General features: G+C 43.2%; 1 protein-coding gene and 1 non-coding gene across 2 annotated transcripts in view; both read left to right on the forward strand.

The window, feature by feature from the left end:
• Nucleotides 1-15,821, forward strand: part of fat2 (FAT atypical cadherin 2) — a 73,414-nt gene that overhangs the window by 39,639 nt on the left and 17,954 nt on the right. The window contains exons 16-22 of the mRNA XM_086178832.1: nt 938-1,149; nt 1,798-1,935; nt 2,397-2,540; nt 3,244-3,441; nt 4,050-4,650; nt 5,361-5,561; nt 9,211-9,365. Of these exons, the coding sequence (XP_086034958.1) occupies nt 938-1,149; nt 1,798-1,935; nt 2,397-2,540; nt 3,244-3,441; nt 4,050-4,650; nt 5,361-5,561; nt 9,211-9,365 (1,649 nt within the window). The remainder of the gene's footprint in view (nt 1-937; nt 1,150-1,797; nt 1,936-2,396; nt 2,541-3,243; nt 3,442-4,049; nt 4,651-5,360; nt 5,562-9,210; nt 9,366-15,821) is intronic.
• On the forward strand, nt 11,036-11,118 carry trnal-uag (transfer RNA leucine (anticodon UAG)). Its single transcript has one exon. It is a non-coding gene; the product is annotated as a tRNA-Leu (tRNA).

Raw genomic sequence — 15,821 nt, forward strand, 5'->3', positions numbered from 1 at the left:
GACAGGAAGTAGCTCCTCTTTGTGATGAGTGGACGGGAAGTAATTGCTTTTGACAGCTGGAGAGAAACTTCCCTGTGTTATTTAAGGGAATCTGACCGCCAAGCGACTTCCGTGGAGTGTGTGTGTGTGTGTGTGTGTGTGTGTGTGTATGTGTGTTTGCAAATGTGTGTGCGTGTGTGTATGTGTTGGTGTGTGTGCATATGATATGATTAAAAAAAAAACTCATAGTTTCTGTCTTAAAATTCCTATCATCCAGAGAAGAACCAGCTGGTCTGGCTTCCAACAACACGCACACACACACCCACACACACACATACACACACACATCTGAATGCCTTGCTTCATATTCAACAGCCAGTCGGCGCAGCGAGTCGCCGCCACAATAAATCTAGCCTCATTTACATAATTATCTGCAGGCGCAGGAGCGTCAGAGTGACGGCTGTTGGCGTCCGGCGGCTTTTTAGATGTTTGTGAAGAGACGAAGAGAAAACAAATATAGAGAAAAATAAATCAAATCGAATCAAAAGGAGAGGTGGCGAGGGGCCGGGACATGTCGGGGTCGAGAGTTTATTCAGGAAAAAAAAAAAGAATAAAAAGAAGAGATTGGTGTTTTTTGGGAAAAGAAAAAAAAAAAACAGAAGAAAAAAAAGAAGAGATTGTTTTTTTTTTTTTTATTGATTTTTTTTTAAATTTCTGTTAAATTTCCCGTCAGGAAATAGAAAGCGCTCCTGCGGCACCTCGATAAGAGGGGAGGAGCTTCTGGGCTCCGACCGGCGGGAACAGGAAGCAGAGGGGAAACAAACAAACTGATCAATCAATCAATCAATATAGAGAGTAAACTTGTGAGAAAGTATTTTAACGACAAGAGCTGAACTTGTAGGCTTGGAGAATTTTGTTTTTGGTCTCTATCTTCAGCTTGCCCCCCCTTTCCCCGCAGGTCAGCTGACTCTGGCCGCCCCCCTGGACTTTGAGGTTGCCCGGCAACACTTCCTGTCTGTGGAGGGGAGGCGGGGCAAGTCGTTGCTAAGTGACATCACCATGGTCGTCGTCAACGTCACCGACGTCAACGACAACCCGCCGGTGTTTGAGCGCGGAGACTACAGCGCCCATATCTCCGAGGACACCACGCCTGGAAGCCTGGTGCTCAAGGTGACACACACACACACACACACACGCACATGCATACATGCATGCACACACATACACTCACACACACAAACACATTTGTGCCCACACACTCACTCTTGCAAACACATTCATGCCCACACGTTCACATGCAGGCAAACAAACACGTTCACTAACAAGCGTGTACACACTTTCACTTGCACATACACACACAAGCACGCATGCACACACGCACATATTTTTGCACACATTCCTGCACACACACACACACGTGTGTCAGGTGAAGGTGGCAGTAATAACACGGCTGAGTGGATTCTTGACAAGTTTCTAATCACATGGTTTCATTTTTGACATTTTTCTCTCCCTCCTTCTCTCCATCCCTCTGTTCCCCCGACTCCTGTCCCCCTTTTCCTTCCATCCCTCCATCCATCCATCACTTCATCACTCTCTCCCTCCATCCCTTCATCCCACCATCCCTATAACCATCTGTCCATCCATCCCTACGATGTTTTGTTAACCTGAGAGTCTGCCAGAGAGTCTGGTTTCATTGGAGGGATGACCTTTGACCCCACAAACAGCCGCCTCCACCTTCATGTCAAAGCTGTTGTTTGACTTTGTCGGTCTGACCTTTGACCCCTGACCTTCTGCCCCCCCCCTCGGCCTCCCGACCAGGTGACGGCCACGGATGAGGACGGCCCCGTCAACGGTCTTCTGCGCTACTCCATCGTGAGCGGGGACCCGCAACGCCAGTTCGCCATCCACCCGCGCAGCGGCGAGATCTCCGTCTGCGCCGCCATCGACCGCGAGCAGGTCGGAAAAGCCGGCCCTTTCGAAAGAAAGCACAGAGGGACAATGGCAACAGACGCAATTTATGAAAATGTATTTTTATCTTTTAAAAAAATGACGACTGATTATGGATTAGTCATTATTATCCACTTAATGTGCCGATAATTACTTACATTTCACGGCTAATACAGTCGTAATAAGACATTATCACAATTAAAATGTGCTATGAATTGGTTGGTTCCTAGTTAAGATGAATACACTTGTCATTATCTGGTAATTACCTGCATTGTTATTAACCGCTAATTAGCCTTTTTTTTAATCATAGCATTGAATGATGCTCATTAAGGCTTTCTAGATGCTTTATTGCAGCAATTACTAAATATTGAGTGTTTTTTCCCTCATGCGGCAACAACGTTGTAATAACACTAATCCTGTTTATTACACTGTTACTGACATGTTATAACACATCTGCTAATTATTTCCAGACCCAGCATTACTCCCTGACAGTTCAAGCTGCCGACGAAGGTCACCCGCCGCTCTCCTCCGCCGTCCTGGTCACCGTCACCGTCGCCGACATCAACGACAACCCCCCGGTCTTCTCTCGAGTCAGTCACAACCTGGCACTGCAGGTGGGAGGTGCAGCGGAACGTAATCATTTTTAAAAAGTGTTAAAAATGATCATTACTGCATCTGATCCAGATGTCTGATCGGTGATGTTCTTCTAATGGACTGCTCCAGGCCCTGACTTCATAGAGGATGTTTTAGTCTTTTATTTAAAAGGTTTCACTGAACACATTTCAATTAATTTTCATAAATTTGATACATTTATAATCACATTAAATTAATTTCATGAATGTAATCACTTTAGAAATTAGTGTCAGCCAATCCCTTTCTGATACAGTTAATCTTAAACTGAATAGTTTTACAAATGATTAGAATTTCATTAAATCAAGTTCAAATGAATTGCAATGAACCGAATTGAATTAAATGGAGTCGAAATATTATCAATTGAAATTAAGTCCAAATCTATTGAAATATGTTCAAAAAGGTTGAATCACATTAAGCTTTAAGCTGAATTAATTTAATTTAGATGTAGTAAATGCAGTTCAAACTTGGGCTTAAAAAAGGAAAAAAAAAAAAAAAAAATTCAAGTAAAAAGGACTTCAAATAAGATCATGAAGAATAATCAAAAATCCATTCATAAAATCATATTAATACATTTTCCAATGAAAAATAGGCAGACATTGATCTCAGAGTGTGTGTGTGTGTGTGTGTGTGTGTGTGTGTGTGTGTGTGTGTCCTCATTCCTCTAACCCCGCCTCCTTTCCCCAGGAGGCGGAGCCTGTTGGCAGCGGCATCCTCCAGCTGCTGGTGACCGACAGGGACACGCCGGCCAACGGTCCGCCCTTCTCCTTCCACATCGTCAGCGGCAACGAGGATCACCGCTTCCAGTTGGACCAGGGCGGCCTGCTGTCGCTCTCCGCTCCACTGAGGAGGAAGGTCAAGCCTCGTCATCAGCTCAAGATCCAGGTGTGTGTGTGTGTGTGTGTGTGTGTGGTGAGAACTTCGTTAGGTACGGACCTCCTGTTGCCTACAGAGATGTTCTCCAGATTGCTGGAGCCAATCAGCTTCATGGTTGCACAAGTTGTATGCTCAGACATGTTCCTCCGCTGCTGGAGCCAATCAGCTTCAAGGTTGTACAAGTCATGCGCTTAGAGATGTCTAGCCAATCAGCTTCAAGGGTCCATGAGTCATGTGTTCAAAGATGGTCTTCTGCTGTTGGAACTCATCATGCGCCCGGAGCCAATCAGCTTCAAGATTCTGTTGGGGTTGCTCTTCACGTTGCTAGAACCAATCAGATTCAAGGTTCCATATGTGGAACCCTCTGAGATGTTCTTCTGCAGCTGGAGCCAATCAGATGTTCTCGCGGTCGGGTGATGATTTGAGTCCCTGTTGTCCCTCGGTGTTCTGGCACAGGCCTGGGCCTTCTCCCCTGACCTCTGACCTCTGACCTTTTACATCATGCGGCCATTTTGGTCCCGGCGGCCATGTTGGCTCGGTTGAGGATTCTCTAAACACCGATTTCCCGCTCAGCCTGGATCTTCTGGAACGCCCTGAATGTGGTTGTCCCGCCTCAGGTGACGGACGGCGGCCTGCCCCCCCTCTCCTCCATCTGCGTGGTCTCCATCGAGGTGACGGAGCAGAGCAGGTACCCGCCCTCTGTCGTTCCCCTGGACGTCTTCATCACCACCGCCGGCGGGCCCTTCGCCAGCGGGCTGGTCGGCCGGCTCCACGCCTCCGACCAGGACCCGCAGGACGTCCTGACCTACGCCCTGCTGGCGGAGAACCCGACCGGGCGCCGTTTCTCCGTGGACGAAGCCGACGGGAAGATCTGGGCGGACGAGAACCTGGAGGAGGGGACCTACGGGCTCAACGTCAGCGTGACGGACGGGAGATTCAGCATCTGGGCCCCTGTGAAGATCCAGGTTTGGGCGGCGGCGCAGGCGGCGCTGGACTCGGGGCTGACGCTGCAGGTGGCCGGCGTGGCGGCGGAGGAGTTTCTCGGTGACCACTGGAGGGCGCTGCAGCGCGGCCTGGGACACCAGCTGGGGGTCCCCAGGCAGGAGCTGCTCCTCGCCAGCCTGCAGCTGCTGCCAGCCTCCCGGGGCCTGGAGGCGCTGCTGGTGTGGAGGCCCCGGAGTGGAACAGTCCGGACTCTACCAACCGCCAGACTGGCAGGTGAGCCCCATGTACCGCTTTGGATTGGCGGTTTTATTTAAAAAAATAAAATAAAAATGAAATTAACTTCAGCTTATATTTTTAAAGTTATATTTTGAAAATACAAAATTTCCCATTTTTTGGACATTTTTGCATTTTTTTTTTTTTTTTTAATAAATGTATGTATAACTTTAATCTTTATTTTACTCGTGGATATGAGGATGTTTTTTCACCAAATTATTTATAGAGATTTTTTTTTCTAATCTAGGGTAGATTGTAATTAACATTTTCAGAAAGAAAATTTCAAACCCTCACCTAGAATTCTTTGAAAATATTGTTTTCTATATTTTTTGTATTTATTTCCAATCTTAAAATATTTCACAATATTTTCTCATTTTGAAGTTTTATTTATTCAAAGAACATTTTTTTAATTTTGTTTAAATACATTCATTGACTTTTTTAAATGTTAGTTTTTGCTTATTTTTTGGGAATTGAAAAAAACTGTACATGAAAGTTTTAACTTTTCTGCTCTAATTAAATTTCTTTTTTAAGTGCATCCTAAATTGGTTTTCCTCCATTATAATTTCTGACTTTTTTTGTAGAATAATCATCAATGAATATCTCATTTTATTTTCGAAATATCCACAAAGTCATGTTGTTGAAACATCTGACTTTTCCCGATGTTCTTATTGTAACAAAACATTTGAATAAATCTGGTTCTGGTTCTGCAGACGTGTTCTCGGACCTGGAGGACTCCCTGGGCTTGAACGTCATCGGGTTGAAGCACAACGGTTGCCTTGGCAGCGGCTGCCCACCCCGCGGCTGCAGGAACGCCGTCCGGCTTGTGGGGGACGGACTGAACCACTTCACCACCGCCAGGGGGGCTTACATCACGCCGCCACATGCCTGGGACAGCGTCTGCCCCTGCAATGGTACGGTCCGCTCCCCAGTTCATGGGTTCTTTCCTTCGGGGGGGGGGGGAGGAGTCATACTTCATGTGACTCAGTGGAGCCTCTTGTGGCCGGGTCATGAAATGACCCTAGAAGAATCGTCGCTGCATTTGTCCACCACAGAACTATAATATGGTGGAACCGAAATTTGGTAGAACAGTAACACAATAATTTTTTTTTTGGTGGAACCAAAATACCAAGAAACTTTTATACAGCAGAACCACAATATGCTGGAACCACCCTGATGCAGTAATGGAACCATAATACAATAATAATGAAAGTGGAACAATCCTTGGGTAGTTATAAAGTTATATGGTGGAACAGTAATAAGAGGGAATTGTAATTTTGAGGAGCCGCAAGACAGCGGAACCATAATTTGACACAAACTAATTAACCAAACCATTATAAGGTGGAATGATAATGCTGTGGAGCCGTAAATTGGTGGAAATGTTATACGATGGAACTGTAGTTTTGTGGACCCATAGTATGCTGGAACTATAATACCGTGGTGCCGTAATATGCTGACATTTGACGGAACCATAAAACGGCGAAATGGTAAAAGTGGAATCATCCTTTGGTAGAACGGTCATACGGTGGAACAGTACTACGAGGGAACCGTAATTTTGGAGAACTGTAATATAGAGGAAGCATAATTTGGTGCAGTCATTTGGCCAAAACATTAGAAGGGGGAATCATAATGCGGTGGAACCATAAATTGGTCAAACTTTAAAATGGTGGAACCGTAATACTATGGAACCTTAACACGCAAACTGTAATACGGTGAACTTTGATGGAACGGTAATATGGAGAAACCGGAAACTTGGGACTGTCCTTTGTTAGAACTGCAATATGGTGGAACAGAACTGTTAGGGGACTGTTATTTTGGTGGAACCATAATATAGTGGAACCGTAATTTGAGGGAACTGTCACCTGTCACACTGTGGAACCAGAACTTGGTTGAGGCAAAATATGGTGGAACTGTAACTGTCTGGAACCGTGGAACCTTTTTTTGGTGGAACCTAAATTTGGTGCAACAAAGCAGGAACAGTAAGAAAAAGGTTCTCTGTGGACATTGGGGGCTAGATCCGATTGGATCGTGAGGCCCCTGTTCCTCCACTCTGATTGGCTGTTGGTCCGGTAGCTCCCTTTGAGCTTGAGGCTGATGGGACATGAGCGGCTGCCGCAAGTCGTCTGTAAGAACCTTCCTGGTTGTTTTTGATTCCGGCCCGATAGAACGTCGGGGAACATCTTGCTTTGAGATTCCGGTGGGGATTATTCCTAATCAGCCGGCCCCTCATCTTAATCCCGGTCGTGTTTTGACTGTTTTTGGTCCTTATTTACATCTGAGGAGCCGGAAGGAGGCGAGACTTTCGGATGAAGAGCCAACGCAAAAACACAAGGACACGGTTTTATTTCGATTTAGTTTTTAATCGTCTGTTCCATACTTAACTTTTTTATTCAATTATATTTTATTGATTTCTTTCATTTCATTTAATTGAATCAATTCTATTTCATACAACTTTTTTAATTATCTTTTTATTTTATCATTTATTTAATAGTTTTATGTCATTTTATTTCATTTTTCATTTTACTTTGTTGATTTTGTTTATTGGTTTGCAGTAATTTTGTTTTGTATTATTAATATTATTAATTAATATTATTAATTATTAATATTATTTTATTTGTTTTATATACATATTTCCACTTTATTAAATTTCAATTAAGTTTAGTTCTATCTGACTTAATTTTATATTTCATTTTATTTTATTACATTGAAACTACTTTTAATTCATTTTACATTATTAATTGATTTATTTTACATAATTATTTTATCATCATTTTATTCCTTGCTTTTTTTTTTTTTTTTTAATCTTATATCCCTGCTCATTCTAATCTTTCTACAGTGGCTATAGTCAGTCTTATAAAATCAGGCAAAATGACAAATTTGAATTTGAATAAATCAAATAATAAAAGCCGAGTGCACACAAACGTCTTACAGGGATTGTCTCTTCTTAGACAGTCTCTCCTCCTCTTCCTCCCCACGAAAGGAACAAACGTCCTGCGGAGAAACGCCGGCAGAAAAGGGCTGAAGGTATCCCGAACCCCAAATCCCACCTGCGGAAATCTCTCAAAGGGAGCGGCTTGTTATCCCACGACCCCCGAAGGCATCGTTAGTTTCCTCATACAAACAGCAGGGAGAGGAAAAAAAAAAAAAAAAGGTGATCTGGTTTCCGAGCTGAAACTCTCCTTTTTTGTCACATTTCTGTTCCGGGGCAGAGCAGCCCATTCATAAGCCAGTTCGCCACACCTCGCCATCCCTCGCCATCCCTCGCCATCCCTCGCCGTCCTTCCTTCTTTGCCACCGTGCCGGACGCTCCCTCCCGTCCAGACCCAATTACTCTCCCCTTCTAGCTTTGGGGCATTTCTTGTTTTTCTTCTTTCTTTTCGGTGCTTAAAAAGATCAAACGAAGAGAAAAAAAAAAACCCTCGTCTGACTCGAATCTGTCGGATCTCAATTCACGCCGCGTTTGATCCGTAAGAACGCGCCCGACGTGCTTGTTGCCAGGAGACGGCGGGCGCTTTGATATACGTCGGTTAGAGGTATTATTTATTTCTTTTCCTCAAATGAGGCTCCTTCTGAAAATGAGACCAAAGAACCTGTGGGTTCCAGGATGTCGGAAAGTTCCAGGATCTTCGGGACAAGTGACTCGACTCCACTCGGACTCCAGTCATTTGTTGGATGATCAGGTCGGACCTCCTGAGATTCATTACTTCCCTTCCTCATGATGAGAATACCATATTCATGGGTTTTGTCGGTTTCACTATCTGCCGCTTCATGACTTGTGACTCCTGACTTGTGTCTCGTGACATCTGACCCATGACTCCTGACTAGTGACTCATGAATTATGGTCCCTGACCTGTGACTTGCACCTTGTTACTCACAAAATCTGACTCATAATATATGGCTCATGATTCATGACTTATGACTTGCGACTCCTGACTCATGACCCGTGGCCTCTGACCCGTGACTTGTGACTCGAGACTCAAGACTCATGATTCATGATTCATGATTCATGATTCATGATTCATGATTCATGATTCATGATTCATGATTCGTGACTCGTGATTCATGATTCATGACTCATGACTCATTACTTATTACTCATGATTCGTGATTCATGACTCATGACTCATGACTCATGATTCATGATTCAGTTCCCGATTCATGTTTCATGACTTGTGAACTTCTGACTGCACTCATGACACATGACATCTGTATTGTGATTCATGACTAGTGGCTTGTGACTTGTAAGCCCTGACTTGTGATATGTGACCAATACCTCCTAACCTATCAGGACTTGTGACTCCTGAATCCTAAATCAGGACTCATGGTTTGTGATACTTGACTCCTGACTTGTGATACGTGACTCATAAATTGTGACTCTTTATTCGTGACTTGTGACTTGTGACTTGGGAGTCCTAAATCCGGACTCATGACTCATGATTAGTGATTCTGGACGTCTGACTTGTGATTCATGACTACAGAATTGTGACTTCTGACTGCTGGCACCTGATGGTCTCCAGTCCTCTGTCCTCTGTGCCTTCTTTAAGTTCCATGTTTGTCTTTCAGAATCGGCACTGAGGTTCAGCGATGGTTCCTACCTGGAGTTCCTACACGGCATGGACGAGGACGCCCTGGAGCTCAGGCTGTCGTTGAGCTTCAAGACTTTCCAGGAGGAAGGTCTGGTCATGCTGGCTAACGGCTCCGACTGGGGAATCTTGCAGGTAGTCACCATTACACCTGTCGTTTCAGTTGGAGGTTCCATCACATATTTATTTATCACATTTGTAATACTTTCAACCTCACGTTCAGCCTATTCCCACCTTGTCTGGGGTTTTCCCAAGCTTGTCTGACCTTTAGTTGGAGCGTTAGGTTGAGCATAAAGGTAAGGGTTGAGCTGGGTTACAGTTAGAGCGCTGGTAAATGTGGGCTTTCTAATAGAACCGGTACCAGGTTTATTATGCATAGTAGTTTTGAGGGATTTAACAAAAAAAAGAAAATAATGGTTATTAGGGTTAAAGTTTGGCAAGGGGCTTGTAAGCGCCATCACAAGGTAGCGATACTCAAAACTGGCAATCTGAAGAACCATATGAGATGAAATGGTGGAAATTGGATTTACCCCCACATTGTTTGAGATGGACTTTCCAACGGCACCACGCATGAGTCTCCAACTTTTTGTTGGAGAGTTAGGTTTGGCATCAGGGTGAAGGGAAAAGGCTGGAGCTCGGCTAGATGTGGGGTCTCCATTGATACAAGTACCAAATTTGTGCTCTATTAACTAGATTATGTATACTATGATGGTCATTTCGGTTAAGGTTAGGCAGGGATCTTGTAAATGCCATCACAAGGTAGCAGTTCTCAAACTCGTCTATCTGAAGAACCATATGAGATACAGTGTTGGAAACTGGACTTACTCCCTCATTCTCTTGGGTATGCTTGCCAGAGACACCGCTGCCAAACTTGTCCCAACTTCGGTTGAAGAGTTAGGATCAATGTTAGGGTTTGGATTCATTACCTTCCGATAACAGCAGCAATGTGTGTGTGTGTGGTGGGTGGCAGGGGGTGCGTTATCATGTTTATTATAATAAGATTGGAGTAAAAAAAAAAAAATCATTGAGCCAAGTCGTCAAAATCTGTGACTAAGGTTAAGTCATCCCTCCTCGCCGAGAGGCGTCGCCTCCTAGTGGCCCCGAGAGTTGTATCACCTCAACAGCTCTTGTAGGAAATGACCTCCAGCAGGGAGAGAGGTCAGTCTGTCTGGAAAAATTCCGTGCCAGCTAATCTGGTTGTTGGTAATTGCCATGTCGCTGGGATTAGCCAGGATTAAGATGAATCTCAGATTAAGATCGAGCCCTTGAGGGACCCGTGTCTTTGATTCCAAACTTTTTTTTTCTCTGAATTCACCCTCCACCCCAACTCGAGAGAGCAAGACTCGTATCACTGACAGAGCGAGAGATTCAATCTGGTCCTAGTTTTCCAGCGTCATGTTTTTGTTTTGTTTGACACTGATTTACTACGAGAAATGATAAAATCTGGGGAGCTGGTGATTTAATCTGCTCCATTGAGGGTTGGTGGGGGAGGCTGCTTTGGAGTCGGGTTGATGGTTGTTTTATTTTTCTTTTCTTTTCTTTACCACTCCCCAAACACCTCTGGTTGGTGTTGCTTTAGCTTTTGGATGGTGTCTTTTTTTAATTTCTTTTTTTGTCAATATTTAATCTGCAGTGTTTTGGTACGAACCCCTCCCCCTTCAGACATCAGTGTCCAGATGCTCGCTGCAAAATTCACAACAAGGGACAAAAAAAACGCAGCGAAAACAGAGAGAAAAATAGATATCGGTGAAAGGCTGTCGGCTGCATGCGGCGATGACGACGGTCAATTTGGGATGTACAGATGTGTCAGGATGGCCGAGCGGTCCAAGGCGCTGCGTTTAGGTCGCAGTCTCCACTGGAGGCGTGGGTTCGAATCCCACTTCTGACACAAGAGGGCTTTTTGGGGGTGGGGGGAGCAATCGTGTTCGGAACCGAATATTCCTGGTTTGAATCCCGACTCCTCCTATACCAGGGGTCGGCAACCCGCAACACCTAAAGAGCCATTTGGACCAAAGGTAGCACTGTATGTATTGCTTTTTATTACCTTTACACTTTGTATAAACAAGTGTGTAGTGTGTTGCTTCTGAAATTCACAAAGTATTACAGAGAAAATTAAATTTTATTTATGTAATGAACTCATTTTGAGCTTTGGGCTTTCAGGCCGTTTAGCGGAGCCTTGACCTGAATTTTAAAAATAAATCGGGAAAAAAATCACTGTGTCAGTAAACAATAAAAAAATAAATATTTGCAAAATATCCTCATAAATATTTATTTTACCTGGTTCATGGGACTTCTGCTCCTAAACTTCTGCGCACAGCATCTGCAAATCGGGACTTTACCGGCTGGCGGGTATACCGGCTTCCGTGAGTGTGACGTTATTTTGAGCGGCGAAAAACAATAAATATAATTTTATTTAACATTTCAAGATCACAATAATCTTCCAACTTAGAACTAAAAGTTAAAAAAAGGAATTAACACAAATGAAATATACTTCGATTAAATATTTATAATTTATTTGTAATTTATTGTTGAGCAGGGAATTGAACCCCGAAGTCCTCCACTGGCGCTGGTGGACAGCAGCCAACTGCTCATGGTTCAACTATAAGGGGTTCATTGCAGAGAAAGAATTTCCCCATGGTGATTAATAAAGGATAAATTATAGGACAGTACTGCACCGCGATGTAGCACGCAAAAGTTGTGCATCGGTGTTTTACGAACACGGCGGAAACGCTGCAAACCGGCTGTTGGAGAAGCATTGCGTGCTCGCATCGGGACTCGCTACTGGGTGGAAGTGAGTTCAGGGGGAGGTTGCGATTGGGCGTTAGAAGACGAAAAGGCAGAGAAAATGGCCACATGTAGACTCGAGACACGGTGCTGCGCCTCCCCTGGTGCCACGAGCCTATGTTCAGGTGCTCCACGAGCTTCCAAACAAAAAGGCAAAAATAAAGGAACTTCCCCTCCTGGGTGTTGGTTGTCGGCGGCACCCGATTCTCTGAAGGACGGCCTCAAAGTGAATTTCTAAACGTGGTCATCAGAGGAGTCCCGTCTTCTGTTATTATTTTTTTTTTATCGGTTCGACTTTGGAGAAAGTTTCCCGGAGAATGCCTGGTCCCGTCCCCCCCATGGGACCCCGGCAGCGGCTTCTCTTACAAACAGTCAGATTCCATCGAGGCGAAGGGGAAGAAAATTTATCTACAGACTTTCATATTGGTCTCCTAACCCTGAAACCCTGAACCGCCACCTTTGAAATGGTAATCGCCACCGTTTGACTGGAGGGCAGCGGCAATATGTGCCGGCGAGGAATAATGGCGGGCTGAGCGTCGTCGTGAATCTGGGATCGACCTACAGGTTGGACCGAAGACTCCAACATGTAGGTCGACGGCCCTTGACCGAGATCCCAGGTACCAGGGAAGAGTTGAAGCTAGAGGCAAGGCAAGGCGCTTGGCAACTTGGCACCAATGGCAACCATTGAGATCCATAACAACCTATAAAATGAAGGTGGTATAGGAGAGTGGCTTGGGAAAATAAATTATACATATTTAATTGAAGTATATTTCATTTGTGTCTATTCCTTTTTTTTTAACTTTTAGTTCTAAGTTGGAAGATTATTGTGATCTTGATATATTAAATGAAATTATATTTATTATTTTTCGCCGCCCAAAATAACATCACACTCGCGGAAGCCGGTATACCCGCCAGCCGGCAAAGCTGATTTGCAGATGCTGCAGAAGTTCAGGAGCAGAAGTCCCATAAACCAGGTAAAATAAATATTTATGAAGATATTTTGCAAATATTTATTTTTTATTGTTTACTGACACAGTGATTTTTTTCCCGATTTATTTTTAAAATTCAGGTCAAGGCGCCACTAAACGCTCTGAAAGCCCAAAGCTCAGAATGAGTTCATTACATAAATAAAATTTAATTTTCTCTGTAATACTTTGTGAATTTCAGAAGCAACACACTACACACTTGTTTATACAAAGTGTAAAGGTAATAAAAAGCAGTATATACAGTGGTGCCTTTATTTTAGACGTCAGAAAGTAATTGCGGCTCCCAGTGTTTTCTTTTCCAAGGGTCCAAATGGCCAAATGGCTCTTTTTGTGTTACGGGTTGCCGACCCCTGGTATAGGAGAACCTGGGAAGGAAGTGGTACTGCAGACTCTTAGGAAGGACATGGTACATGAGATCCCATGGTAATTATGACACTGCGCAAAGAAGTGGTTTTGGAGACCCTGTGGAAGGAGATGGTCCTGGAGGACCAGTGAAAGGAGGGGGTAATCGAGACCCTGTCGGCGAGGAGGGGGTCTGGGACGGACCTGAACTAAAACCAGGACCTGAACGCCAAAATCAGCAGCAACAGGATGGAACCTCTGTGACGATCTGCATTCTTTCAAAATAAGAGCCCGCTAGATGTTTCAGTAGAAGAAAAGAAAAAACTGTTTTCAGCAGAAAACCAGAATGAGAAAGTGTGTGTGTGTGTGAAGTGATTGTTAATATTAATGGTAGTTCGTCCCCAAGCAGGCGGGTTGCACGGCTGCAGAGCTTTTTCCGGTTGTGTTTATCATCCACAGCAGGAACACGTTAGCAGGGCGGTCCTTTTCATTAGTCACACACCCACAAAGACACACACACATCCTGCCTGGAGCAATTGCCCGAATCTTCCTCATGTTCATGCCGTCGAGGGAAGCAGAGGAGGATTCAGGGAACAACCTGCCATGCCTTGTGGGTTCATTTATTATTTTTATTAATCAATTGGTTTCCTCTTGAATATAACATTTTTTTTCTTCTCTAATATTTTCTTAAATCATCTCCATTTTCTTACATTTTTACCTGCCACTATTTTATTTCTCCACAGAAAGATTTGATTCCCATGATTCTACACAGTTTGTGAACATTTTCTGTAATTTTCTATCCGAACACATTTTTTTGTGTTTTATGATTTTATTTATTTATCAATTTTATATATATATATTTGTTTTGTATCATTTTATTATCAACATTCTCAATGATATATGTATATATAAATGAAATAAAGAATATATAAAGAGATATACATATATATAGAAAGAGAGTATAAAATTATACTTGAAATTACAGAAATATATGTATTTTTATTCATCAGTTCTTCAGAATCAGATCATTTATTTTTATTTTTAGTTCTGATTTTTATCAAAATATTTTTTCTAGTTTCTATTTACTTTTATGTTTATTTTTAATTTTTCAACTTATTTTCCTTATTTAAATATCAGCTCCCCAGAATGAGTTGATGAATTTTACTTTTTCAATATCTTTTTTTTATTTTCAAAATCATTTATTTAATTTGATTGGTAATATTGTAATTTTTCAACTTTTTATCTATTGTTATTATATATGTACATATATGTACATATATATGAACATTGATACACATATAAATGTCGTTCCTCAAATTCAAGTTGTTCCAACCGATTTGTTTTTCAAAATAATTAAGAAAAAATTCCCCATAAGGAAAAAGAAGTGGGACCAAGCTGAGCCACTTGACAAAATAAAGTATGCGCTTTCACGAGAAACTTCATTTCAATGTTTAAAAACAAAAAAAGTCTTTTTATTTTTATATCGAACAATCCAATGGAAGTTGACGACCGCGTCATTGGAACCCAACGAGCGTGGGTTCTTCAAAGGTGGCCGCCAGCGTTCTCTGGCCTGTTTATCAATGAAATTAAAAAACAAGAGAAATTAAAAGCGTCAGCTTTGCAGCAATTTGAGACGCGGGAGGCAAGGGGACATCCCATCATTAATGCATGGCGGCATTCGGCAACCACCGGGGGCCTACGTGTGTGTGTGTGTGTTACGTTAATAGGGAATCTGAGAAAATCCTTCATTGTATAAAGACAACATGCACATCTGAAAGGTGCGGGAAATGAAAACGAAAGGTAGTGCTTGGGAAGCAGCGGGGGAGGCATGGTTTGTTAGTTTGCAGCGCTGAGTTTGCAAGAAATTTTAAAGAGGCTCCGCGCTGATGCTGATGAAACACTAGATAGCCGTGCACGTGTGTGTGTGTGTGTGTGTGTGTCATGTTTGTTTACAAGGGGACGCGGGGGGAGTTCACCAGCTCGCTGGGCTGCCAGCAAACACAGATTATATTTGTAGCACAAAAGACTTGTCAAGCAAAAGCATGGCGCGTGCGTCTATGTATGTGTGTGTGTGTGTGTGCACGCGTCGGTGTGTATGTGTGTGTGGATGTGTTTGTGTGTGTGTCAGACACGCCGGCTGAATGTTAACAAGATGCTTTGTTTTTTTTCATCATCAGAAACGATTCAATGTGGAAAGGAATGGGTTGAAGATTATTATTTGCAGTAGTAGTGCTAGTGTGTCATAAATGTATTATTATATGATAATGATTAACTAAAATGACATTTTTCATATAAAACTGCTTTCAGCCATACCTAGCACGAATTACAGCATGCCTTTTCGGGTAAAAATGTAGTAGAAAATGGCAGGAGCGAGTGGTTCCCGTGGCGACGGCGATCCCGCCGGGCTGTTTTTACGTACTTGGCTGAAACGCGGCCTCTCCAGGAGGTTTAAAGGAGGTGAAAGTCAGGGATTAATCTC

Source organism: Fistularia commersonii, chromosome 31 (assembly GCF_037954325.1).
Source record: "Fistularia commersonii isolate RoL2024-O1a breed Wild chromosome 31, RoL_Fcom_v1.0, whole genome shotgun sequence".
Taxonomy (NCBI): Eukaryota; Metazoa; Chordata; class Actinopteri; order Syngnathiformes; family Fistulariidae; genus Fistularia; species Fistularia commersonii.